Raw genomic sequence first — 23,813 nt, 5'->3', positions numbered from 1 at the left:
CAATACGACTTTTTACCTTCACGTCAGCTATCACCTATGTGATGCTATTCTTGCCCTCACAATCATCCACGGTTGGCTCCTGCAGAATGGTAAACTTCGCGCCTGTATGGTTGGTGCGAAAAGCGCTTGCCTTTTTCAGCTCAAGGAACGGAGGCTGCGAGTGTGCTTTCTTGTCAATCGTACCGAATTGCTATCGATCACCTTCGCCCAGCACCACATCATAACACAAACAACAACCATTGTCAGCCTCATCATTCGTATCTCAAACAATATCGACTAATCGCTTCAATCGTTATCATCATGAGACCATATTCACCTCAGCCAAGGGCTTACATTGGTAACAATCGATCCGTCACAAAAGTCGGACTGTATCAGCATCTCCATGCCGCCACAAACCGGCGCTTGGTGCTACGAGCGTTGATACTCGTTCAAGACCCAAAATCACCGGCCACGGTCCTCAGAGTCCGCTAGCTTCAGACCCTTGGTATGTGGAACTTGGAAGCAACATGGACATTTACTGAGCTCGTTCCAAGCAGATCCTTCGCTTCCGACCTTCCAGTGTCCGTTTACATACCCGTTCACTCCAGCAGTGATGCATCGCCCCAAGGTGCGACCTCTCGACTTCGAATTGTTCACGACTTGGAGTCATCCCTTGAACCGGCATCTGCCACCACTTAAGAAACTTCAAGAATGGTTCACAACCGAGTTTGCACTTAGGCTCTCGAGAAGCCAGCCTCCAACACAATCCTCCAGAATTTGCTTTTGCGCCTTGGTGGCTCGTCATGTCAGCTCCCACACATCCGCCTATGACTTTGAGAATGTGCCAAAAACAAGGAGTGCTTTTGGGCAAATGATGCGAAAGATCTTCAGCACGGAGGTGGTGGACGAAGTATTGTGGAAGCTCTACCAAGAAGGGGAGTTCTTCGGTCATGATCAAGTAGAGATGAGGTTCATCGTACATCGCCCTCTTGGAATGTGGATCACTCACCTCACAGAGAAGATGCTCGAGACGGTGTATGTTGCGGACAGAAGCAAGACTACAGGTCTTGTACCTAAGAGCGCAAGGCAAGACATGGCAAACTTCACGCCGGGCAAAGAGCATCTTGCAAACCCCGAAGTTCGATTCACGTCTTCTGGGCCATTGCACGGCGAACGGCGAGGACATGATGTCCAAGCCGCGCCCGCATCCGATCAACATACTAATGTCAACTTGGACCAAACAGAGCAAGCCCCTTTACCTGGAGACCGAAACGTACACAACCAACCACTGTCATCGACCCAAGGCTCGCCTGACCGACCACTGCCATCAAGACAAAGTTCGGGTGATCGACTACTACTTCCGGGGCAGGGTTTATCAGATGAACCACTAGCATCGCAACACGGCTCACAAGATCATCTACTGCCGCCAGTTCAAGAGCCAGTTCCAGATCCGTCGTCGCCCCTGCCAGAAGATCCATCTCAACAAATCTTACGTGATGCACAACAGGAGTCTTCAGCTCTCGCTAACCCAGCTGCACCACGCAATGAGCCGGCAACACAAGACCTTGGTTCATCTTTGCAGCAGCCTCAGCAAGAACATGATCCGCAGCCAGTGAAGCCATGCTGGTACAGACGCCTCCGTCCGCGTGCACAACAAGGACAACCACCACAAATCGTTTCCAGAGGAATAGTCGCTCCGCAGGTACAACCTCGGGGAAACGTGATGCACCGCTTTGGCCGCTGGATTGCGGAAAGGACACGGCCACAACTGGTTGGAATCCCGGGGTCGTTATTCCCTCGGAACGTAGCGCAGGATCCAGTGTCGACGGTAAGCCCTCCTAAGAGCATGTTGTCAGGAACACTAGGCCCGTCATATTCGGAAACTCTGGTGGACACATTAGTTGCAGAGCCGCGTACGAGAACCCCGAGCCCACTTCAACGTGTAGTGCGACGGATGAGTAGTACTGCAACGCTAGATCTCTTCTATCGTGCACACTCTCCTTCAAGGCTTAGTGAGCCGGATCGAACAGCTCGTGCTAGCCCACAGACAGTACCATCGAGGCGCCATCAGGGCCCTCATCATGCTGGCGAAATTTACAGATTTCTTTGGAATACAACTGACAATCGATCAGGACCCTCACCAGGTAGGTAGTTCTCAAAACATATCTGGAGGCTCTGAACCTCCTCCAAAGAACGCACCGAACGCAAGTACCGGCTTTGATTCGGCTTCAGCAGACGTAAGTCGACCTCCAACACGACGCGGCCCCGATCAGAGTGCGACCAACGGATCTTTTCCAAATTCTACATCCAATGAACTTGTGCAAGACTCCGTGCTAGGAGCAATTTCATCACTGGCTCAGGTAGATGATAGTTCCATTCAAGGCGAGGAGGACTTTACGGTCGGCAGCAGACGTCATTCAGCCTGAGTACGCAGAGGCCTGAGCCATGGCTTTGGCGCAAGGTTGTCTTTGCAAGGCTTGTATGTGTGTGGAGTCACTGGGACTTTGAACTGCGGACACATTCGAAGAATAGGGCCACGTTGACTCTTTACGATTGATATTGTTAAGTCTTTCGTTCGAGCAGGTTGTGTTACATGGCAATGGCATCGGGTAGATGTTAGTGTGATGAATGTATCCTCCTACTACCACCCGGAAATGTGACTAAGCTTTAAATCTGTATAATGCAAAGCTATTTGATGATATGACTTGCTGCCATCTCTCTGTGAGTTTTAGGCACGGAGAATTTTGACTTGTTTACCTGTCGCTTTGTGTGAGCTCACACATTAGCCGCTCACGCCCCGCCATTTTAATCAATAATAATACCCTCGACTAAACCCTGCATCCGCACAGCAAGGCACACAATCCCCGAATCCGATCATAACTGCAAAACAACGCCTTAATTGGGGACGGATAATTTTCCCCAACGACTCCGCTGCTGATGACACCGATTTTCTCAAAAGGTGTTTGCTGCAGGCTCGGTGTGGTTCTATCCGATGAACGCACCGTACTGATAAGCCTGCCTAAATGCTCGACTATGGAGTAAACCAGCTAGACCCTGCGTGAGGTCAACCACGCCCCGTGGTCTCTCATGTCCAGCAATATCGGCCTCTATTTGACCGAGTAAGTAGACGTTCTATAAAGTACAAAGCGCAGATGCCAACGTTCAAGGGGATAGCTTTCGCACACTCACTACCATGTTGTCAACTAGGTTTCTCCTAAGCCTACCATTTTGGGCGTCAATGGTTCAAGCAGCGATCAAGTCGTCAGAGAACAACAATACAATCGACATCTCGAATGATCGCCTTTCTTTCACCGTTGCAAAAGGCACCGGATACGTCTCGAAGCTCTCCCTTGATGGACAGAATTTGCTTGGCAGCGGACGAGGGCCTTATCTCGACGGCCACCTCGACAGCGGATTCTGGACACCCGGAAAAGGCGCAAAGTACCAATTGTTTAAAGGTACTGATGGGGACGGCAAGACCTACGCTGGGGCTATGATGAGCCAAGGCTACCAAACAACAGGCATAGTCTTTGAACAGTACTGGTTCTTGCGCGACGGAGAGACAGGCCTGCACGTCTTCAGTCGAGCGAAGTATAGCAATTCTTCAGTGCCAAGTGGTGGTGACCTAGGAGAATTCCGTCAGCTCTTCCGACCTTCCGGGTCTGTATGGACACATCTGTCGTCCAGTGATGAAATGTTTGCGCCTCTGCCAAACACAACCGGTGCGCCCGTTGTGCAAGACGCATCATGGTATGTAGGCGGAAGCAAAAGCGACCCCTATGTCAAACAAGTGTCGGACTACTTTACGAAATACATGTTCTCGGAGGAATGGAGAGATCAGACCGTGCACGGCATGTATGGTGATGGCACCAAGAGTAGCGATGGGACGAATTTTGGAGCCTGGCTTCTTATGAACACGAAAGACACATATTTCAACGGACCTACACATTCCGATCTTACTGTCGACGGCATCGTATACAACTACATGATTTCCAACCATCACGGCAATGGGGTCCCGGAGCTAGCCAATGGATTCGATCACACATTTGGACCTGTAAGTCTCTTTGCATACCTTCTCCGCTATCAACTGACAGGTAGTTCAGCAAGTCTACTATTTCAACATAGGCAGTAAGGGAACTTCTCTGCAGTCTCTACGTAGCGACGCGAAGAAGATGGTATCTACTAATTGGGCAGCTTTTTATGATGCTATCGCTCAGCACGTTCCAAACTTGGTGCCTTCAACGGGCCGTGGAACCTTTAAAGCGACTGTTTCTCTTCCCAAGGGTGCAACCCGCGCTCTCGCTGTTCTAGCTGTCGATGGACACGACTTCCAGGACAATAACAAGATCCCTTCCGCGTATCAATACTGGGGAAATATCGAAAAGTCTGGAAGCGTCACTATTCCTTCCGTAAAGGCTGGAACATATCGCTTGACTGTATACGCGGATAACATTTTCGGTCAATACGAGCAGGATGGTATCGTTATCAAGGCTGGATCCCTTGCAACAACTACAGCTACTTGGAATGCCGAGTCCGCTGGTACTGAATTATGGCGAATTGGTACCCCTGATAAGAGCAGTGGCGAATTCCGACATGGTAACGAGGAAGATACCACTCGTACGAATCAACCACGCCAATATCGTCTCTACTGGGCGGTACATGACTTCGTGAAAGACTTTCCTAATGGTGTGAAATACCACGTCGGCAATTCTTCGCTTTACGAGCTGAATTACGTGCATTGGAGCGTTTTCGGCGGCAAGGCGAACTACCTTCGCAAAGATCCGTACTACACAAATGTCAATAATTGGACACTCACATTCGACCTCACGCAAAATCAGATCTCCAATAAATCCGAAGCGACCTTCACCATACAGCTTGCCGGCGTTAAGACATCTGCTGGCAACAATGATGCTGCTGCTCCTGGCAAAGCATGGGCTGATCTACCTTACAACGTTATCATAAATGGCAGACAGCTGGAGACATGGGTTATACCCAGTACTCATAGCAGCAGCTGCGCAGTAAGAAGTGCAGCTACGTGTTATACGACAGGCCACAAGTTCAAATTCCCGGTAAGTCAGTTGAAGGAGGGCTACAACGAGTTTGTTCTCAGCTTGCCTGCAAGGGCGACTGCACCAGAAGATGCAGAGCTGCCGGAGAGTGTATATGTGCAGTATGATGCCTTGAGGCTCGAGGTAAAATAGGTGGGACTGGAAAATTGTAGGCCTGCGAAATCTAGAACATCTCCGTCCATTTATTCATACAACTTTGCCCTGTCATGGCCTAACCACGTCGAAACCTATGAACACTCATGGATACGCAGAGCTTTAGTTGCCTGCCAAATCGGTAACAATACGCTTTACAACCTCATCGAGATTCTCCTTCTCCAAACCAATGGTTGCGGCGTCCGTCACTGCTTTCTCTTCGTAGTTGCCACCACGACCTGCTTGCATATGAGCTGTATAGAATTCTCCTACAAACGCCATCATGTTGCCCTCCGCGACTGCCTTCCTCGACGCCTCAATAGCTTCCTCTGGCTTCTGCATCTTGACCTCCCATTCGGACTCCTTTGTCCCAGTAGCGCGCACGACGCTATCAAAAATGTCATACTGGCTTACGAGGAACGAGCGCACATACAACGAACGGTTCTTGTACGCATTGAGCTTCTCATCCGGCAGGCTCAACAGTCTTGCTACTGCGGTTCCGACCTGACTCAGAGTCGAAGTGTTGAACTTGGTATCGTTGACATTGTACAACGTGGCTTTCTTGCCGGGAACATCAATGCTCCACAGTCCTGCCTTCAGGCTCCAGTCGAACCAAGGGTTGTTGACTATCGCGACCCAGCTCGAACCCTTCTCTTCAATCAGGTCGCGGTACTTCTTCTTCATGCCAGTTATCTCGAAGTCTTTGGCGATGGGAGAGTTGATATCCGACCCAAATTCTGTGGGTAGGACCCAGGGCACACCTGCTTTGGCGGCGGCTTCGATAAGCGTTACTTGCAACTCCATCTGCATTATACCGAGTTGCAGGATGAGGACATCATGGCCTTTGAGTGCGGATACGAGAAAGGAATCATCGTTGTAGTCGCCCTTTTTGACCTGGACACCGGAAGGGAAGGTGGCACTTGATTCATTGCGCGTTACGGCTGTGATGGTGTGAATGCCCGTTTTGAGGAGGGCGGTAAGCGTGGGACTGCCAACTGTGCCCGATGCGCCAACCATAACTATTTTACGACCTTTTTCAGAAGACATGATGAATTTGTATTTGTTCAAATTAAATTAGGAGGGATGAATTGCTTTTGAGATGGTTGCGTAGAAGTGAAGGGCTGTGGACGGCTTGATGATACAAATTCCATCGCGGCGTAGTCCTTATTTATCCTCATCATGTCTGCCCGTGCCATATTTCTTCTGCTCAGCCTTGTAGTTACAAGTGCTGTGTATCGCTCTTCCTAGAGAGCGAGTATGTAAGCTCGCTGAGTCAAAGTGAATGCTCGGCGCTTCACATCACATTTGTCCGAGATGCACAATTCGTCAGCATGTGGGCCTGAACGGCTTTATTGCTGGTTGGATATCGTCGCTCAGTCGTCCACCTTCATGCGTCTGTTAACAACTGTTCGCGCTCACTCAGAATTGCAGGTAGTCAGACGCAAATCATTCCTTCTAATTCTCGAAATGCGTAAGCCATCATGTTTTGACATGCAACTACCATGGATACTCCCCACTATTGTGAATGAACTTTCCAACCTCACCATCTCTCTTCCCATCCACAACATCCATAATGCTCTTCACTGTATCCTCCGCCGTCCTCGCGCCATTCTCTGTTTTGTTATAAGAGCTCAGGTTGCTGGCAGTGAAGCCTGGATCGTACGCAAAGACCTTCATAGTCTTCTTATCCGCTCCTCCAGCTTCGCCAGCATCCTTGTCGCCATCGGTCTGTTCAACGCCCAACCCATACTCTACATGAAGGCATGCAGTTATCATATTGAACGCAATCTTTGATGCGCGATATGGGACGGCCTGGATCTTATACATGGGCGAGTCTGGAAACAGGCGCCTACCGAGCGACCCCGCACCAGATGAGATGTTGATGATGCGCGGGTTGGACGACTTGCGCAAAGCCGGTATCAATGCTTTCGTGAGAAGGTAAGGACCTGTCGCATTGATATCGAAGGAATCACGCAGACGTTCTCGCTCTGTACCGTCTGTGGAAAATGCTATAGCGGCATTGTTGACGAGAATATCAAGTTTACCGTGCGCTTCAGCTATTCTTGACGCAGCGTTGGCGATATGCTCGTCGGATTGCACATCCAGATGAAGGAACTCGATGCTTCCAGGCAGGTTTCGATTCTGCAAGTTCTCAAGGGCCGCCTTGCCTTTGGATGAGGATCGCGCGCTTAGAAAGACATGGTAGGTGCCCCTTGCAAGCAACTGATGCGCAATCTCGAAGCCGATGCCGCTGTTCGCTGTTGAATATGAGTATTGGCTGGTATTTGCAAAAGATACATTATAACTTACCCCCAGTCACGAGAACAATCTCTTTGGTGAGAGCTGACATAATTGTAGACCTTGGTGTTGTTTGAAAAGAACTGTGCAAGGTGTGACGATGTGGCAAGATTGAGTAAGTTCTGATGCGTAATTTCTATCCGCAGTGACTGCTGTATTGTTATCCCATCTTCTTATACGAATTGTCTTGTTTGGTCTTTGATGTTTCCGGGCCTTAGCTACAAAGTCCGACAGCCATACTTAGCGCGACCTCGGGACTTTGTGCAGAATTGCACACTAATTCACGAGGATCATCGCAAGCTTCACGATTAATTCGAAACATCAGACATTGGCAAATAACAAGAACGAATGCTGTTGATGAAGCCATGACCTTTTCTAGAACTCGCTAAGCTATCAATAACAGAGAAGTACAGGTGCGAAGACTGACACTTTTGCACATAATTTAGACTTCAGCACGGTGCCCGTGACATCATCACATCCGGCGCCTAAAGTCCGTCTCCCTCAGAGCATTCCACATTGCACATTCCATCATTACGGAGCGTTCACGATGACCTCATGCCGAGGACCAGCATCGGATGAAAGCAGCTCAGGTTCCGGTCTTGAAGGCGTCGCGTTAGTTGTTTCTGACCATTGCTGGAAAGACAGCCGACTGTTCTTTCGCAACTGTGGTAGTTCTGCCGTTAACGCTTCGAAGCCCCCCTTGATGCTACTCGCTACAATACCTCTAGCTCGCAGTACGCTTGTGGCGACACGAGCTGTATCGCCATTGTAGCAGATGACACCGACATTCTTCCCAGCAAGATCGTATGCGCAAATCGTGTTCGGAGACAGCATATTATCGATCTCTTTCCATTGCCGTTCTAACGCTTCGGCATCGAAGAAAGGGCTCGGACTGGTTGAGCTTAGGCTTTGCAACGGCAAATTGTATGAGCCTGGGATGTTGCTCAGAGATAAAGTCGTCAGGCTTTCGCAGATCTAGCAGCACCGTGCTGGAGACCGTCGGATCACTGCTTGAGTATTGTGAGATCGCTTCGGTAGGTTGGAGTTCCCATGCTTCGTCGTAGCGGTACAGATCTACGGCGGCGAGATTCTACGTGCTATCAGAAAGTCGTTGCATTGTGAGGCGACAACTATACTGACCTGATTCTTGATAGGATGGAAACTTTCGCTGCTAACTTTGTCAAAGTACTCATCGATGTACTGGTACGGTAGGTCGCAGCAAATGAAAACGCAGTTGATCAAGCCGTCCGCGCCAGAAAGCTCGGAAAGAGTGCCTGCGGCTTTCTGCTTTCCAAGGTAATTGAACAAGCCTTCGCAGATCAGTATAGCGTTACGATAGAGATTTACTCACGAACCTTGCAAGTTGAAGCCCGATGATGGGCCGCAAACCAAGCCCTCCCGACAGAGCTGCAGCGAAAGACTAAACGCATCCTTCGAACCGACCTCTTCCACTGCATCGACCGAGTCACGCCAAGGGAACTCAACAGGAGCAAGAAGGGCATATGACCTCGGCCCGGGTACTCGATCTCCCGCTGCGGTACATACCCTGCATGATGTTGTTAGCCTAGCCAGCCGTTGCGTTACTAGTCTACATACCCCAGTCGGGTTACCGAGGGTTTAGCCTGCTTGAAATACTGCCCCAGCCCAGTCATAGTGCCCGAGGTTCCCATGCCAGCGCATAACACGTTGATATTCGGTAGTTGTTTGTGGATTTGCGGACCGGTCCACTTGACGTGCGATTGCCAGTTCTGGTGGGCGTCAGGATCGTGTCATTCTGAGCCATTTTGAGCATGTTTCATACCCCGTCGTTCTCGTATTGGTTCGCGTTGAGAACTTGTTCATCCTCTTGCGCTAATAATCGCGCCCGGTGTATGCCACCTCGTTCGTCAAGTGGCTCTGGTTGGCTTGGGCCACCAAACAATGTGCTGACGTTGTTCAGTAGGAGACTTTATCATACTTGGACAGCACCCACACGTCCAGTCCGAAGAACTGCATCAACCTAAGCTTCGGGGTCGTAGTTTTGTTTGAAAGAAAAGCCCGAACGTCCTGAATTTGATGATAAACGCGGGAAGCCAAGGCTAGAGAGATGACGGTAGAACCAGATGAGTACTCGACAACAGTTTTCGTTTTGCCCTGCTGGACCCCTTTCTCGAGCATGTTCATTGCTGGCATGATCTTAACATTGTTCGCTGGGTGCATTGACATCATCTTAGCGAAGATTCTCACGCCATCCTGGTAGTAAGGGTTTAGAGTCTGTGGCACTTCGACGAGTGGTAAAGGCGGATGAACATCCGGGTCAAAGTACTGTTGAATGGCATCCGGTCCCGAGTAGACGTTGAGAAACGTTGACGATGTCATTGTATAATATTGATTCAAGGAGTTGCTTAGAGGCTACAATTGTTGAGCATCACGAAGTGGTCCCCTTATATACGTTGCGACCTAACTAACCAGTTTGGCTTGTGACGAGCAGATGTGGATATGCGCCTCGAGCGCATCCAACCACATTCACCTGACTTTGATCATTGGGTAAATGAAAACAAAAACCCGTCTATCCTGGTACTTCTGTCACACTCAATCTCGGTACGAAGGCGCGATTTGCCCAGTGATGGTCAACATCACTTGCCGTCCTTGTGAGCAACTCGCATCGCCAAGCTCCATTCGCACTACATTGCCAAGCTCATATGCGAACTACCTCGTCCGTCACCCCACGCCTCTGACAGATCTATTGACCATTGCGACGATATGCGGTTGTATGAGCACATTGTTGTTTAGCATGCGAACGCGCCATACGTTATTGAGTTTCGTGCCACGCTAGCACCGGTCGCTAGGGTACTGCTAACGGACCGCTCAGGGTCCACAAACAAGGGCTACCCTCCCGTCTCCGAAGAACAAAGCAAGCACACTCTACTTGGTAACTATACCGTTGCGCCTCGCCCGGTGCTTAGGCTTCTTTTCGCTTGAACTCTTTTCTGTTGGTTTAGGAGATTTGCGTTGATGCAGTGTGCCAGATCCAAGTCGTCCAGTACAACAGAAGCTGTCGGCAAGTCGAGAGTTATTCCTGCCTACCTAGGTAAGCACGCTCTTGACAACAAGGTGTCTGCCACACTGCAGACATGCATAAAGCAAGAATACATAGGCGCTACAGGACTAAAGCACCATGTTGGCGCTAAGAAGCGTACCAATTGGCTTCCATTTACACCACACGGGCATTTATCGGCATTAGCGTCTGGGAACCCTGCTACATAGTCTGGCTACTGCAGTTTGGCACGTACGAGGCATCGGCAGGGTTATAACGACGGCTTGTCTGCCCATTAGTCTAGTTTTGCATGGAGTCTTCCTCAACATCACCCTATCTTTCCTCACGGTTGACAATCTTGAATAAGTCACGAGCCAGGCAAGGAAGTCTCGGGCAGTTCGGAGACTACGCTTACCGCAGCTTGCCGACGTAGCACGCGTTTCTCGCCGATATAGTACCTTCTCCCTTGGCATTGGCGGCTCACCGTACTCATAAGGCAGAGAATGATCTAGGCGACTTGGCGTTTTTGAGCTTCAATGACCTTCTCTGCCCCTGCGATTGAGACACCTTCACTTCTGTACTTTTGTATGCATCTATTCTACTCATGTCGAATGCACAGCCAATGGCGTTAGTCCAGCCATCGGAAGTCCTTGACGAGAAGTCGTCGGATGCTTCACCTGCCACGCCTACGAACCCCTCTCCTGGAGCAGAAACACCAGAATCGACTGAAAAGGCTACAACTATCGACTTCAATGAACAAACCAACTATGTCCCGCAGAAGGTCATCATCACGATATTCTTGGCTTGTGCGAGTGTCGATCTCCTCGCCTTGATGGATCAGACAACACTTGCTGCCGCTTTAACGATTGTTAGTCGGAGTCTGGACGCGAGCTCTGAAAGTGCATGGATTGCTGGCGCGTATTTCCTAACCTCAACATCTTTCCAGCTGCTTTACGGCCGACTATCAGATATCTGGTCCCGCAAGGTACTCTTAATCATCGCCATCGGCATTTTTTTCCTGGGTTCTTTAGCTGCATCCTTGGCAACGACATCAGTGCAGCTCATCGTGTTCAGAGCGTTTACTGGTGTGGGAGGTGGTGGTGTCATGACCCTTGCCCAGTTCATTGTATCCGACATTGTTCCCCTACGAGAGAGAGGTAAATATCAAGGTATACTGGTAAGTGAAATAATAGCCGTGGTATAGAAGTGCTCTAACACCAGGACAGGGTTCAGTAGTTGCGGTAGCACATGGCATTGGCCCACCCATAGGCGCTGCGTTAGCTTCAATCAGCCACGACTCTTGGTAACGTTCCTTTTCATTGGCAGTGAATCAGTACTAACATAGTCAAAGGAGATGGATATTTCGACTGAACCTCTTCATGAGTGTTTTGACCACATCCTGCGTCGTGTTCTTCATGCCATTGAGGAAGGTCACTGGTGATTGGAAGAAGTATGTACTAGGGTACCAGCCTGCATAACGCTAACGAAGTCAGGAAAGTTGCAGCGATCGACTTTTTCGGCGCATTCCTTGCTCTTGCAGGCTCGGCCTTACTTGTGCTGGCTCTGACTTGGGCAGGCGGCGAACATGCCTGGTACTCTCGGCACGTGATAGCTACACTCACCATCGGCATCTTCGTCTCGTTATGTTTCGTGTTATGGCAATGGAAAGGAACGCGAGTACCGCTCGTTCCAAGTGAGTGTATAGTATCCAAGCATGAGGAGACATGAAGTAACAAGCGTAGTGTTGATCTTCAAATCTAAGATCGTCAATGGAGCGATGCTGACTATGTTTGTCAACGGCTGGGGCTTTCTTGTACAGGTCTATTACATACCTGCCTTTGGACAACTAGTTTGTGGTTACTCAGCGGTCAAGTCAAGTGCCTTACTACTACCCATCACGCTCACCCAGAGTAAGTGACCTTCAGATCCTGTGTCGTATGTGCTAATCATTTATGAAGCTTTGTTTAGCACGCTTTCGGGCCTGTATATCCACCGCTTCGGCAGATATAGAGAGTGTTTGTTGCTAGGCTGGGCTGTCTGGGCCATTGGTATGGGCCTCTTCTCCACCCTCGAAGATGCTTCACTGGGCAAGCAAATAGGCTTTGCACTACTCTCGGGTTTTGGCCTCGGCAACACGCTTCAACCATCATTGATAGCTGTACAGGCTGGCGTCACACGAAAACATATGGCCATTGTCACCTCGTTTCGCAACTTCATCCGGAATCTTGGCGGGACATTAGGACTTGCTCTTTCCGGCACGATCATCAATAATGCTGTTAGATCAACTCTTACGCCGCTCGGACTTTCAGCCTCAGCAATCCAGCTGCTAACAAACTCGCCCGACCTTTTTCGTGAGGAATATGGAAAAGAACGTACCGACAGCATACGATTTGAGCTAAAGTCCGCGTATGTCAAAGGCTTTCGGATTATCTTCATTGTGAGCGCAGCATTAAATGCGCTCGCTTTCATTGCTGCCTGGTTTCTCATGCCTCAGGTCGAGCTCAACAGAGATGACGATGCGAAATTGAAAGAGGAAGGGAAGAATAGACAAAAGGCGGAAACACAAAGCGAGGACAAAGCCTAGGACGTCGGCACCTAACTTCAAGTGCGGCCATTGTGCGGAATGTGTGGCCAAGCGGATAACATCCATTGAAAAGAGACTGCTTTCGTCCTACGTGGTTTTTGGTCAACTACCGAGTATTCAAGGTCCGTTCGGGTAAAGTGCTAGATTGCAGTACATGGGTTGTGATGAACCTACGTGTCTACACAGCGATGCAAATGAAGACTGAAAGTGGGCCCCACGAACTTCAAATGCATGTTGGCAGTGGGACCAAGAGAGTACAAGCTCACACGTGGAAGCTTGATTATAGTCCTAATTAATTATTGCAACCTGATCTTCTCAGCTATAAGCCTTCCTTATTCCACAATTTCTATCATCTTGCTGGTAACTTACTCTGATGCCAGCTGTAGGAAACAATCATTCCTGCACAATCGATATGCTTCTTACTTTCATCACGACTCTTACTCTAGCCGTAACAGGCCTTGCTCAGATCGCTGTACCGGAAGGTTATCGTCGTGTATACATCACTTCAAAGCAAGACATCAAATATGTCGTTGTCCCCAAGACACGCACGAACGGCACCACTCTCGTAGTGTGAGGCTTCCAATTTGATTGGATCTTTTAGTATGTCTAACATTTTGCAGGCAAAGCCTCACGTCTAAGCCAGAGCAAACGTGGTACATCAAAAGTAACCAGACGAAAATTCAGCTCGCAGATACAACGCTCTGTATGGATGCAGGACCCCAGAGCGCGTGGAAGGACATGGCAAATATCTACTTGAGACCGTGCGCAGACACTGAAGTCGCGCAGAAATGGACTGCAATGCCCGATGGTAGGATTGCGCTCGAGGCTTCGTCGGGTACAAGTAAGTGTCGAACCCAGTTGTCAAGGACCGTGATAGAGTAATGGCTGTTGAGCTAACCACAATGTAGAACAATGCGTTGATCTACAATATTTGCGAGCCGTGCAGAACAACCCGGTAGGCTTATACAACTGCGCTGGACTCGGTAATACAGGGGCGGCAGACAAGGGTATCAACTGGCCACTCGTAAATGCTACGACAGCTTTGCAATTCACTGCATAGTTTGATTGAAGTAGATGAGAGCGCCATGCGCTCTATCGTAGTCGGACGACTTTATGTTTTGAAACAGCTGTGTAGAAATAAAGCAATCGTGTTTACCGAGAAGTCTATTTTGTTTGTTGCTACGCGGTTGAAGTCGCAACGCGTTGTGCTGGTGTCGAAAGAAGGACGTTTGTGGGTGTGAACTATACTTGAGCCGTCAGACTAACACTCAACTTGTTTCTTTATCTCTAGTCCAGCATAAATTTGGATGCAAATTTCCGGCTAATTCGAAGTATTATTCATGCTTGCGGTCTGCATTTGTGACCCTTATATTGACGAGCGGCGATTGACTAAAATGATATCAATGGAGTTGGCAAGAATTATTTTGTTATCCATTAAGTAAGCTCAATGTCCGATGGGAAAACCCATATGTTCAACACACGAAAAAGAGGCTCCCTTTGCGTGTTCTACGAACAGAGATTAGTCTCGAGGCTAGTATTTCACCATAGGGCACACAACGCTCAAACACAGTTCACGCGCATGCACTATGGCTAGGAAACCAGAGGTGAATTGCTAACAAGTTCCCTGAGCCCTTCTTGGCTCAGTGTGATACACCAGTCGGGCTGCCTTGTAGCCACAACCTTCGTATTTCACATGCGACCCAACCTTTCATCAACATCACGCTAGGCAACTTCAACACGACACGGATATAGGAACATGCCAAGCGCTTCTGAACACATTGAAGTCTATCCGGACGCTATCGCCTCGTTCGGTTCAAAGATAGCTCTTAGCACAACTGCCGAAGTGTCCCCATCTTCTAGAAACACAGAAAAAAAAGATTGCGAGCGACGGAAGTGATAATGATCATCTCAGTATTTCCACAATAGATGGTTCTGCCCTTGCGGACGCTCTTGCATTCGAAGAAGCATTTTTCGCCAATGAGAGAAGCGACGAGGCGAGCGTAGAAGGAGACACACAGTCCCACGATGATACCTGGGTACTTCTTCGGCCAGAAGGGGTTTTAAGGCCACTTGCCAAGAACAAGGAAGCTAGATCAGATGAACGTAACATCCAGACGCGCTTCCGGGCAGTAGTCAGGATTCGGACATATGTCAAGGACAATGCCCCGAATCTGCAATCTGAAAAGAGCGCTGAATGGTTGCCATCGTTTACAGCTTCCGTTCCAGCTACGCACTCCTTCTTAACGCCTCTGGCTTCTGATATCCGAGAAGAACAATCAGCTTTTCTACAGGTCCAAAAAAAGTTAATCGAATGCGAAGAGCTGCTGGACATTCTTGAGCGATCTCTCCCGGCCGAGACAAACGACCCCAATTCAGTCGCATTCACTAAGCTTGCAATAAACATTACACGCGCGGCTATAAAGGATGCCCACCGGCTTCGATACAAGGACCAACAAAAAGTAGAGTATGCGTTGGGATCAATGGATCATGCGCTGTGCTTCCACGAGGAAACTCTGCGAAGAGTTAATCGGGCTGCGGGTGCATCCGATTTTGAATCATTTGAGCGAGATGTCATCAGTATGGAAGAAGCAATCCATAAGAGGCGGTCAGGGGGTGGCGGATAATAGGAATGTAGACTTCTAGTCGGAACTAGTGAGCAGTCGTGGAGGAAATCCTCGGCAAGAAGGGCTATCTATCTTAGTACATTCGGTTTGAGCACAGAGCTTCTCTTAACGGAAGATAGGCCTGTGTCATACACAATAACTGTACAAGAAGGACAGAGGAGATAAATCAAGGACCAGTGCTGAACAAGAATGAGCTAAGAGAAAGCTCAAGCGGCTCTTTATAAGGTTGTAAAAAAAAATCGAATATGGTGCACATAAGCTATATCACAGTGGAGCACGATGCGTGTTATCCTAATTGTACGCTTTGAGTAGTTGAAGTAATGATATATGTGATGCAGAGCGATGGTGTTGGTTTAGTACTGAGGCGGCCCGACACGGACGTGGCCCCGCCGCAGCTTCCCCGACAGCAGTCAGCGGGACCGAATGCGCCCAGTCCTGCGCCATCGCACAATGTCAATCTCCACCAAGCCGTCACTCATGGCTTTTGAGGCGCTTTCCAAGCTGGACGATGCGTGAGCAATACGAACATGGAGGCCGAAATCCGACAAAGGTGAGATGTGGATGGGAGCGACGAGGGCCACATCCCCCGCTTCTTACCGAACGTCAGCTTCGTCTAGCATCCTGAGCGTCCGGCATGGCCTAGGCGCATTTTCAAACCATTGCTACAGACAATGAGGAAAACATGAACAAACGATTGGCACATTCGCCATGGCTCGGTGCTCGCTTTGCCACGATCTCGTCAGGAGAGACGAAGATGATGCGCGCTTAGCCTTCAACTTCACACCCCAGGAACTCGTGCGATCCGCGTTCTACAAGCATTGCGATTCCTGCCTTGTCATCCTCGAAGGCCTTCGACAGTCTGAAAAGCCAGACTGGTCGTGGCAGCGCGATATACGCAGAGTGTACGCGCGATGCCACGACAAGTCGCGCAGCTCCTTCCAGGATACACTTCGCTTGGAGATTTACTTCGTAGATGATCGACCCAAGTTGGATCTCGAATACTACAGTCTTCGGCCGCATCGTAAGCTCTTGGCTAGGTATATTCGCGATGCGTTGACTGACGTCAAGTAAGGATGGAAAAGCATCCAGCCAAGGACGTCCATCAGCGGCCACCCACTATCTACGCAAGCAGTGGACTGGGTGTCAGGTTTCTTGAAGCAATGTAAGCTGAAACACGTATCATGTCGACAAGCTGCGCGACCACTATTACCCAAGAGGGTGCTGTTGTTGAACAGTGACAACGGCGAAAACATCACAGCACGATTGTTTGAACCTATCAACCAGCGAAGCCCTTACGTCTCTCTCAGCCATTGCTGGGGTAAGCGTCAGAATTGCATTACAACCAGAAAGAACATAGCCAAACGCATAGCTGGTGTTCCGTGGAAACAAATACCTCAGACGTTCAGAGAGGCGATGCAACTGACAATCAAGCTTGGGGTTCGATATATCTGGATAGACTCGCTGTGCATCGTACAGGATGATGCAGAGGATTGGGAGGTTCAGTCTGCTCTCATGTCTGAGATATACCAGAATGCAGTCCTCACAATCGCGGCTACATCTTCGAGCGGAGACAACGAGGGGAGCAGCAAAAGGATTGGAAATCGTGCTCCAGACATCGAAGTCGCTTTGCCAGAGGATGTGGGCACTTGTCGCATTGGAGTCAGGAGGCCGCTCGATCACTTCGATGTTCAGACCGCGGGTGGTCTCCTCGATCACTTTCCACTACTCACTCGAGGATGGGCTTTTCAAGAACGTCTATTGTCGCCCCGCGTACTACACATCTGCGAATTTGAGTTGGTATGGGAGTGCAGAGAAGCGAGCAGGTGTGAGTGTGGTGGGGTGAGCCAAGAAAAGAGCCCTGGTGGAGCTTACCATCACGCGGTACGAGCACAAGAGAAAGAACAACACAAAATTGCTCGTCTAAACAATGCCGTGCGCATGGAAGCTATGCGGCTGGCTCGAAATGACGACGTTCAGAGACCCAGTGACGATCCGGAAACCGAATTACCACCTCCTTATGAAGAGGCCATCTCGCGAGCCAGCACAGAAGACTCAATCACCTCGGCTATCGTATACGGACTAAAGATATCAGATGACGACATCTTTGCCTTCGACGTTGCATCCAACGTGCCATTTCACGCGGCCATTACACCGCCAGTCAACGAAGAAGACACCCAAGACTGTCCAGAGCTGGTATTCCACTTCCACCGCATCGTAGAGCAATACTCCACCCTGAAATGGACCAAGCCTTCCGATCGTCTCGTAGCATTTTCCGGCTTGTGTAAGCGAGTCCAGCATCTCCGCAACAACTATTTGGCCGGCCTATGGTCCGATTCAATCGGCTACGACCTCATATGGCGCGTCGAGACCATCAACCTCAATACGGCAGACAACGGCGCTAGGTCGCCCGAGTATCGCGGACCAACATGGTCCTGGGTATCTGTCGACAGTCCCATCAGCTACTGGACCGACATTATCAATTTCCGCGATGAATCTGTTGCAATGTACAGAGCATATTACACCGCTGCAGGCAGCCACCCCGACAACATCGCCATGGCTGTTACCGTCCCCGGTGCAAACCCCTTCGGCTCCGTAGCGTCCGCTATACTCACCATCGAAGCATCGTCAAACATAGGTGTCCTGCGCTACACATACGACCCACACTGGCTCGGCGGCGCGGGCAAGCACGATCCCGTGCGCTACAAGATTGAAGTGAGCATCGCTAGGGGAGACGCGATTGAAAGTCACGAGATACCGTTTGAAGCTGATTATTCCTTGGGCGCCGAAGGGGAGTCACATGTTCCTGCGGATTCGGAGGTCGTGTTGCTGTTGATACATCCGCAGGTGTGCTTGGTGCTGCGACCAGCGCAACGAGTTGTCGCGCCGGTCGTGGTGAATGGCGGGCCTGCTTGGGAACGCATTGGCCATGCGAGGATTCCAGAGGCTTTTGTGAATTACTATAGCATCGACTGGATGAGTGGATCAGAGGTGAGGAAGTTCCATATTGTGTGAGATAGCCACGTATAGAAAGAAAACACAGTGTTCGACCAAGCCACCAAAAACACCGGAATGAATGCATCTAGTGAGCGACGAGGAAGCAAGGCGCAATAGAGCAATATAACCAGCAAGACCAAAACTATATCACATCGTACAATTACACTATGATACTAGACATCTCTCTTCCCCTCCAACCTCTCCAGCGCCTCTCTGACTTGTTTCACCGCCTCTCTGGCCACCCGCCTTTCTTTCGCACCATCGGCCTCCACAAGTCCCAAACCCGCATCTTCCCTCTGTTTATTCCGCATGATCAAGCGTACAGTTTCTTCCGTCGCCTTCAACGTCCTGCGCCCTTCTTCCCTCACCGTGCCTTCCCAGCTCTCCCTCGAGCCCTCCCAGAGCTTCTGCATCCGTCGGAGTGAGTAAGTCAAACCGAGCACGCCGACGGCTGCGGCTTCAAAGACGGAGAAGTTCGATACGGAGACGTAGAGTAGTGCACTGGCAGCTGAAGATAGGGATGTTGTGCTGAACGTCTGCAGGAGAAGTCGTTGGGCGAGTGCTTGCAAAGGCGGGACGGTGTCATTGATCAGCTCGACTCTCGCCGCAGCGATTTGTTCAGGCCAGGGCATCGACTTCCTCACATCCGTCGAGACGCCGAGATCCTTTCTTGGATTCTCGGCTGTGGGTGCTGTTTCCTCGGTTGTCGCCTCTGGGATGCTATCGACGGCGAGTTTCTGCACAAGTTCACTGGGAAAGCCCGCTTGGTTCATTCGGCCCGCGAGGTAGATGCTGCTTTTCTCTGCGCTGACGAGCCAGCGACGCTCGAGTACCTCGGAAGATATCATGGTCACGTCGTCAACACGCCAGAGCAATTTCCACCATGCGAGTTTAGCCCAGTTGCGGGACGAGAAAGCGGAGTCGAGTTCATCGCGCAGTTCCGTGTGTGACTTTTCGGCCCAGGTTTCAAGGTGGCTGAAGATGGACGCAGACGTTTCCTGGGCGGTTGGTAAGGTGGCAAGCTTTTGGAACTGTGCGGTATCTTCTTTGGTGATGTTGGTTTCTACGTCATCCGCGATAGAAGTGACAAGGGTCTTTAAGACGGGTTTGATGGGTTGCGCAGGCTCGACATCGTGTGTGAGCCATGTCGAGACAGCTGGCAGTCCGCTTCGGTACCAGCCCTTCTCATATGCGACAGCGTTCTGTATCGATTTGCGAAAGGTGGCGAGTGCTTCGGTGCCGACTTGAGTGTTGATAGCCGCGCTTCCGCTCTGTGTGCCCAAGTCTTGTTCATCTGACGGGGGCGGCAGGTCGAGAGCGAGCTTCACAACATGGCTGAGGTCCTGGTTGGCGTCGGACGTGAATCTGCCAAAGGCTATCGCGCTGTCGATTCCCTCTCCGAATACAAGCGCCTTGTGCACTGGATATGGAACGGGTAGTGCCTTCGCAGACGCGGTCTGTAGCTTCGGTACCAGCACCGACTCTTTGGAGCTCTCTGTCGAAGCAACAACCGTGCTCGGGATGTCCACGTTCAGCGTCGACACGAGTATCTCGAGGTTATGCGATCGGAGGACGCGAGAGGGGACGGCTAGAGCTTTGTACAGTGGCGATGGAGTCTGTGCATCAGTGTCTTCGCCGTACCTACAACTGCTGTCAGCAATTCCCCTATTATAAACGTGTGGAGATCATACTTTAGCAGCACAGCTCTTTCGCCTCCGTCGCCTGCCTTCAGAAGCTCCTTCTCCCATTGCTCTTCAGCACCCAATGGGTCGGCGAGCAGTAGTCGTGCTAGTCGCTGCGCACTCGATTGGCTGTTTAGACCAAGCACTGTTCCTCCAGTTAGCCCTCCACCCCATCTCTCGTGACCAGTGCATCGTACCAGCTACTCGCGTGACGGCATCTTGCGCCGCCAACCCCCTCAGCGCCAATTGCAGCCGGCTGATATTGACATATGTTTCTGCAGCTCCACTGAGTGCTGACAAAGCATCGTGGAGCTCCTTGTTCCTTGCAGGTATGTTTGGCCGCAGATTTATCGCGGTCGGCGCGACGTGTGTGGATGCGGAGCGCACGCCGAGGCTTCTCGAGCTCGGTCTGTGGGCATGGCGACAGCGCAAAGTGGCAGGCAGTCGTTCAATCACTCGGCCGTTGGCTAGGCTCGACAGTCGCGGCACAGTGGCCACCCATGGAGGCATCGGGCTGGAAGATGATGTGCATCGCCCGAAAGCTGGCAATATCAAAGTTGACGTAGGGTCGCGCGGAACTAGCTTCGGCCCGCCTTGGCTCGTGCACATCACATTCACGTTGCTTACTACAAATCGCATTGGGCCAAGAATAATTCATTGACGGATGGCTGCTGTTCCAGTCCGCATGGCGGAAATATGTTCATTCAAGAGAAAGACGGCTGCTTGAGCCAAGGCGCGAAGCCAGCAAATTACTTCCCTTCATCATGAGGTGATGCCCTCTATCCTCTTATTTGGCCCGCAATACGCCTGCGTGGTATGACAATGGGCTCGTGCAGAAATCATCAAAATCCCTACACTTCCCGCACACTCTCGATCTTTTGACCGATTCGTGTGTTGGTCTCAGATCCACTCTCTGATCTTGAACGCCTCAAGGTCCCCTAGCGCTTGTTGCGTGAAGATCCAGAAGACCTACGTGTGTCAGTACAAAACAACACCATGGAGCAAATTTGACTTACATGCTGATGCGCCTGGCGACCGTTGCGAGTCCCGTGTCGTTGTCTGCCTCAGTCTTGGCCTTTTCGAGAGCCTGTTCTCGGCTAATCTCCGCAGATTTTCGCACTTCTTCGTGACTCGGCGGCAATCGCTCGTTCTGTAGATCAACCTTGCGGGCGTCTTCGAAGCTATGGATGGCTTGTTTGATGCCTTCTGCGCCGAGCATGAGCGTACCGGCGGGGAGTCGGCCTCCCGATGCTGTCTTCAATTCAGTAACACGCTCCGACTCCTCGCGCAGAACCTGGAATACACGAGAAAGACGACCAATAGCGAGGATCTTGTTCTTGATAGCGCGGCGCTTGAACTCTGTGGAGTCGGGGTCAAGGCTGGCCAGCGGTGGCGATGATGGACCAGAGGCCAAAGAGCTAGGAGTCTCCTCCTCGAGTTCTTCCTTGGAGCATGTGTTCAAAATAGCAATGAGCATGTCAGTGACTGTCATTGGTTAGCCATAGTGTCAAAACTAGGAGGAAGTGCAACACACTCTTCTCGCCAACGAACGGCAATGACCATGTAAAGACATCCATGAAGTTGGGCAGCCAGTATGGATGAGGCGTGCAGTCTACGCGGGTCAGTTTCAGCGAACAGTTTCCGGCGCATTGCAAGCTTACTAAATTGCCTGATGTTCATGACGTTATTCTCATACTTCAGAACGGCAGCCTTGTTGTTGTACACATCGAGATAGTTGGGCGCACTGAAGATGGTCATGACACTAGGGAAACCAGTCGTCCGAGTCTTCCTGTACATGCGATATCCGGCATCTTGGGCTTCGTGAGCACGGATAATAGAAAGCAGGTTGTTCTTTTCCAGGAAGGCGCACGCGGCGGGATACGAGAAAAAGTATGAACATCCTCGGACGTGGTTGTGAATAAAGAAGTCGTTGGTCTTCTCCTGTCCAAACTCTTCAAGCGGATCGGCCCAGAGGATATCGCACATGAGACCGTGGGTGGGAGGCTCGCGGAATCGATCAATCTGCGCAAGTCAGTGATTGCCGTGCAATTCTCTGCGTTCCTACATACGCTCTTCAGGTCATCCAGAGTGTGGAGCTCAGGGCTCAAACCGCCGTGTATGCACAGGAACTGCTTGTTCATGACCGCTGCCAAAGGCAATGCGCAGAAAGAGTCCATGCATGCTTCATAGACCTCCTCGGAGTACTTGTGTTTACACTCGAGCTTAAATGTGAAGTAGTCGGTCAAATGCCTGCACTCGTGGTTTCCGCGGAGGAGCCAAAGCGTGTTGGGATACCAGATCTTCAGCGACCACAGGTACAAAACGCACTATGATTATCAGCGCAAGTACATGGCCATGCTGCCGTGCCTCATACCTCGATACTAAAGTACCCTCTGTCCACGTAGTCACCCAAAAAGAGGTAGCGCGTCTCGGCAGGGTCTCCACCGACTTCGAACAGCTTCATGAGATCGTAGTATTGGCCGTGAACGTCACCACACACCGTAATCGGTGCATCCATCTCCAGCAGATTGGGCTCTGCCTTGAGGATCTCTGTGCCTTTCTTTATGATCCATAGCGCCTGCTGCTCGGTCAGGCGACCTTCGCGGTAGAAATGCTGCTTCAAGAACTGGATGTTGGGCTTCGTGCGATCTTGTGGCGAAAAGAACTGCTCGTCAGTGGGCGGATGGAAAGCTGGAGCTTGGACGTCTGGCATTCACAGTGGGGTTAGCTGTGGCGTTCTTGGGATGGTCGGTCGCATGCGTGCAAGCAATTACTATGCGAAGCTGCGGACCCGTGCGGCGAAAGTACCTTTGCAGACTCGTTCCATGGTGCTCACTTGCGAGCCATCTTCCATGGTGTGCAGCGTAAAGTCGATCTCGGGGAGCGGCTTCTTCTGCTGGACTGCGCGAATGGCATTGTCCATGTACTTTGCCTGGTCGACATCCTGGGGGTTGTTCTCCATCTTGGACGGGCTACGCACGAGGTCGGGAGCTGTGGGGGCGCGGAGGGTGGTGGTAGAGGGAAGAGGGAGCGCTTGGGGGCGCGGGACGGCGAGGGGCGAGTGGCGGCAGGCGGTGAAACGTGGGCCGAGGCTCGATATGGATTTTGGGTCTGTCAGGAAATAATACAATTCATAAAATCATAGGGCTCGGGTGTTCATGTGTCTCGTCGCGTGCTCGTGGTGCGTTGGCAGCGGCACCTAAGGCAGGCAGAGAGAAATCGACCTTGGGGTAGCTGGAGGGACCGCCCGCCAAGTGCACTATCTACCCAATCACAATCACCCGGTACACCAACGTCATGACCGGTGAAGGGTGTAAGCCCTTGCTGCTTGCATCTCAAAGCTGCGAGACAGGCTTGAACTGGGCCAGAAACCTGAGCGCTTACACCCTGCATATCTACTTGCAGGGAGCATATTGTCACGTGCTTCATGCTCTC

At 50.8% G+C, this 23,813-nt stretch overlaps 12 protein-coding genes across 12 annotated transcripts; 6 read left to right on the top strand and 6 right to left on the bottom strand.

Annotated features, from left to right (window-relative positions):
- Nucleotides 1-34: 34 nt before the first annotated feature.
- SNOG_11244 (hypothetical protein) lies at nucleotides 35-384 on the bottom strand (the record flags this gene model as incomplete). The annotated part of the gene is made up of 2 exons (XM_001801434.1): nucleotides 35-190; nucleotides 334-384. The coding sequence occupies 2 exons, from the start codon at nucleotides 382-384 to the stop codon at nucleotides 35-37; spliced, it is 207 nt and encodes a 68-aa protein (XP_001801486.1).
- A 208-nt stretch (nucleotides 385-592) lies between these two features.
- Nucleotides 593-2,405, top strand: SNOG_11243 (hypothetical protein; the record flags this gene model as incomplete). The annotated part of the gene is made up of 2 exons (XM_001801433.1): nucleotides 593-2,123; nucleotides 2,152-2,405. The coding sequence occupies 2 exons, from the start codon at nucleotides 593-595 to the stop codon at nucleotides 2,403-2,405; spliced, it is 1,785 nt and encodes a 594-aa protein (XP_001801485.1).
- Nucleotides 2,406-3,217: 812 nt separating this feature from the next.
- Nucleotides 3,218-5,229, top strand: SNOG_11242 (hypothetical protein; the record flags this gene model as incomplete). Its single annotated transcript, XM_001801432.1, has 2 exons — nucleotides 3,218-3,952; nucleotides 4,074-5,229. The coding sequence occupies 2 exons, from the start codon at nucleotides 3,218-3,220 to the stop codon at nucleotides 5,178-5,180; spliced, it is 1,842 nt and encodes a 613-aa protein (XP_001801484.1). The 3' UTR covers nucleotides 5,181-5,229.
- A 74-nt stretch (nucleotides 5,230-5,303) lies between these two features.
- Nucleotides 5,304-6,227, bottom strand: SNOG_11241 (hypothetical protein; the record flags this gene model as incomplete). The annotated part of the gene is made up of 1 exon (XM_001801431.1): nucleotides 5,304-6,227. One exon carries the CDS (start codon nucleotides 6,225-6,227, stop codon nucleotides 5,304-5,306), a length of 924 nt encoding a protein of 307 aa, XP_001801483.1.
- Nucleotides 6,228-6,677: 450 nt separating this feature from the next.
- On the bottom strand, nucleotides 6,678-7,530 carry SNOG_11240 (hypothetical protein; the record flags this gene model as incomplete). Its single annotated transcript, XM_001801430.1, has 2 exons — nucleotides 6,678-7,438; nucleotides 7,491-7,530. The coding sequence occupies 2 exons, from the start codon at nucleotides 7,528-7,530 to the stop codon at nucleotides 6,678-6,680; spliced, it is 801 nt and encodes a 266-aa protein (XP_001801482.1).
- A 479-nt stretch (nucleotides 7,531-8,009) lies between these two features.
- SNOG_11239 (hypothetical protein) lies at nucleotides 8,010-9,836 on the bottom strand (the record flags this gene model as incomplete). The annotated part of the gene is made up of 7 exons (XM_001801429.1): nucleotides 8,010-8,370; nucleotides 8,549-8,568; nucleotides 8,619-8,788; nucleotides 8,834-9,024; nucleotides 9,075-9,226; nucleotides 9,280-9,403; nucleotides 9,436-9,836. 7 exons carry the CDS (start codon nucleotides 9,834-9,836, stop codon nucleotides 8,010-8,012), a joined length of 1,419 nt encoding a protein of 472 aa, XP_001801481.1.
- A 1,262-nt stretch (nucleotides 9,837-11,098) lies between these two features.
- On the top strand, nucleotides 11,099-13,078 carry SNOG_11238 (hypothetical protein; the record flags this gene model as incomplete). Its single annotated transcript, XM_001801428.1, has 6 exons — nucleotides 11,099-11,671; nucleotides 11,721-11,797; nucleotides 11,846-11,944; nucleotides 11,988-12,187; nucleotides 12,345-12,404; nucleotides 12,453-13,078. 6 exons carry the CDS (start codon nucleotides 11,099-11,101, stop codon nucleotides 13,076-13,078), a joined length of 1,635 nt encoding a protein of 544 aa, XP_001801480.1.
- A 412-nt stretch (nucleotides 13,079-13,490) lies between these two features.
- On the top strand, nucleotides 13,491-14,138 carry SNOG_11237 (hypothetical protein; the record flags this gene model as incomplete). The annotated part of the gene is made up of 3 exons (XM_001801427.1): nucleotides 13,491-13,648; nucleotides 13,699-13,919; nucleotides 13,987-14,138. 3 exons carry the CDS (start codon nucleotides 13,491-13,493, stop codon nucleotides 14,136-14,138), a joined length of 531 nt encoding a protein of 176 aa, XP_001801479.1.
- Nucleotides 14,139-14,834: 696 nt separating this feature from the next.
- Nucleotides 14,835-15,702, top strand: SNOG_11236 (hypothetical protein; the record flags this gene model as incomplete). The annotated part of the gene is made up of 2 exons (XM_001801426.1): nucleotides 14,835-14,923; nucleotides 14,991-15,702. The coding sequence occupies 2 exons, from the start codon at nucleotides 14,835-14,837 to the stop codon at nucleotides 15,700-15,702; spliced, it is 801 nt and encodes a 266-aa protein (XP_001801478.1).
- A 708-nt stretch (nucleotides 15,703-16,410) lies between these two features.
- On the top strand, nucleotides 16,411-18,714 carry SNOG_11235 (hypothetical protein; the record flags this gene model as incomplete). Its single annotated transcript, XM_001801425.1, has 4 exons — nucleotides 16,411-16,723; nucleotides 16,835-16,864; nucleotides 17,010-17,020; nucleotides 17,101-18,714. The coding sequence occupies 4 exons, from the start codon at nucleotides 16,411-16,413 to the stop codon at nucleotides 18,712-18,714; spliced, it is 1,968 nt and encodes a 655-aa protein (XP_001801477.1).
- Nucleotides 18,715-18,869: 155 nt separating this feature from the next.
- Nucleotides 18,870-20,444, bottom strand: SNOG_11234 (hypothetical protein; the record flags this gene model as incomplete). The annotated part of the gene is made up of 2 exons (XM_001801424.1): nucleotides 18,870-20,312; nucleotides 20,388-20,444. 2 exons carry the CDS (start codon nucleotides 20,442-20,444, stop codon nucleotides 18,870-18,872), a joined length of 1,500 nt encoding a protein of 499 aa, XP_001801476.1.
- Nucleotides 20,445-21,390: 946 nt separating this feature from the next.
- On the bottom strand, nucleotides 21,391-23,340 carry SNOG_11233 (hypothetical protein; the record flags this gene model as incomplete). Its single annotated transcript, XM_001801423.1, has 6 exons — nucleotides 21,391-21,863; nucleotides 21,913-21,990; nucleotides 22,040-22,400; nucleotides 22,448-22,705; nucleotides 22,753-23,069; nucleotides 23,187-23,340. The coding sequence occupies 6 exons, from the start codon at nucleotides 23,338-23,340 to the stop codon at nucleotides 21,391-21,393; spliced, it is 1,641 nt and encodes a 546-aa protein (XP_001801475.1).
- Between the last annotated feature and the right edge of the window lie 473 nt (nucleotides 23,341-23,813).

This window comes from Parastagonospora nodorum, assembly GCF_000146915.1.
Source record: "Parastagonospora nodorum SN15 chromosome Unknown scaffold_18, whole genome shotgun sequence".
NCBI classification, from domain to species: domain Eukaryota; kingdom Fungi; phylum Ascomycota; class Dothideomycetes; order Pleosporales; family Phaeosphaeriaceae; genus Parastagonospora; species Parastagonospora nodorum.
The sequence above is the reverse complement of the archived record's forward strand: the minus strand, read 5'-3'. Positions and strand labels throughout refer to the sequence as shown.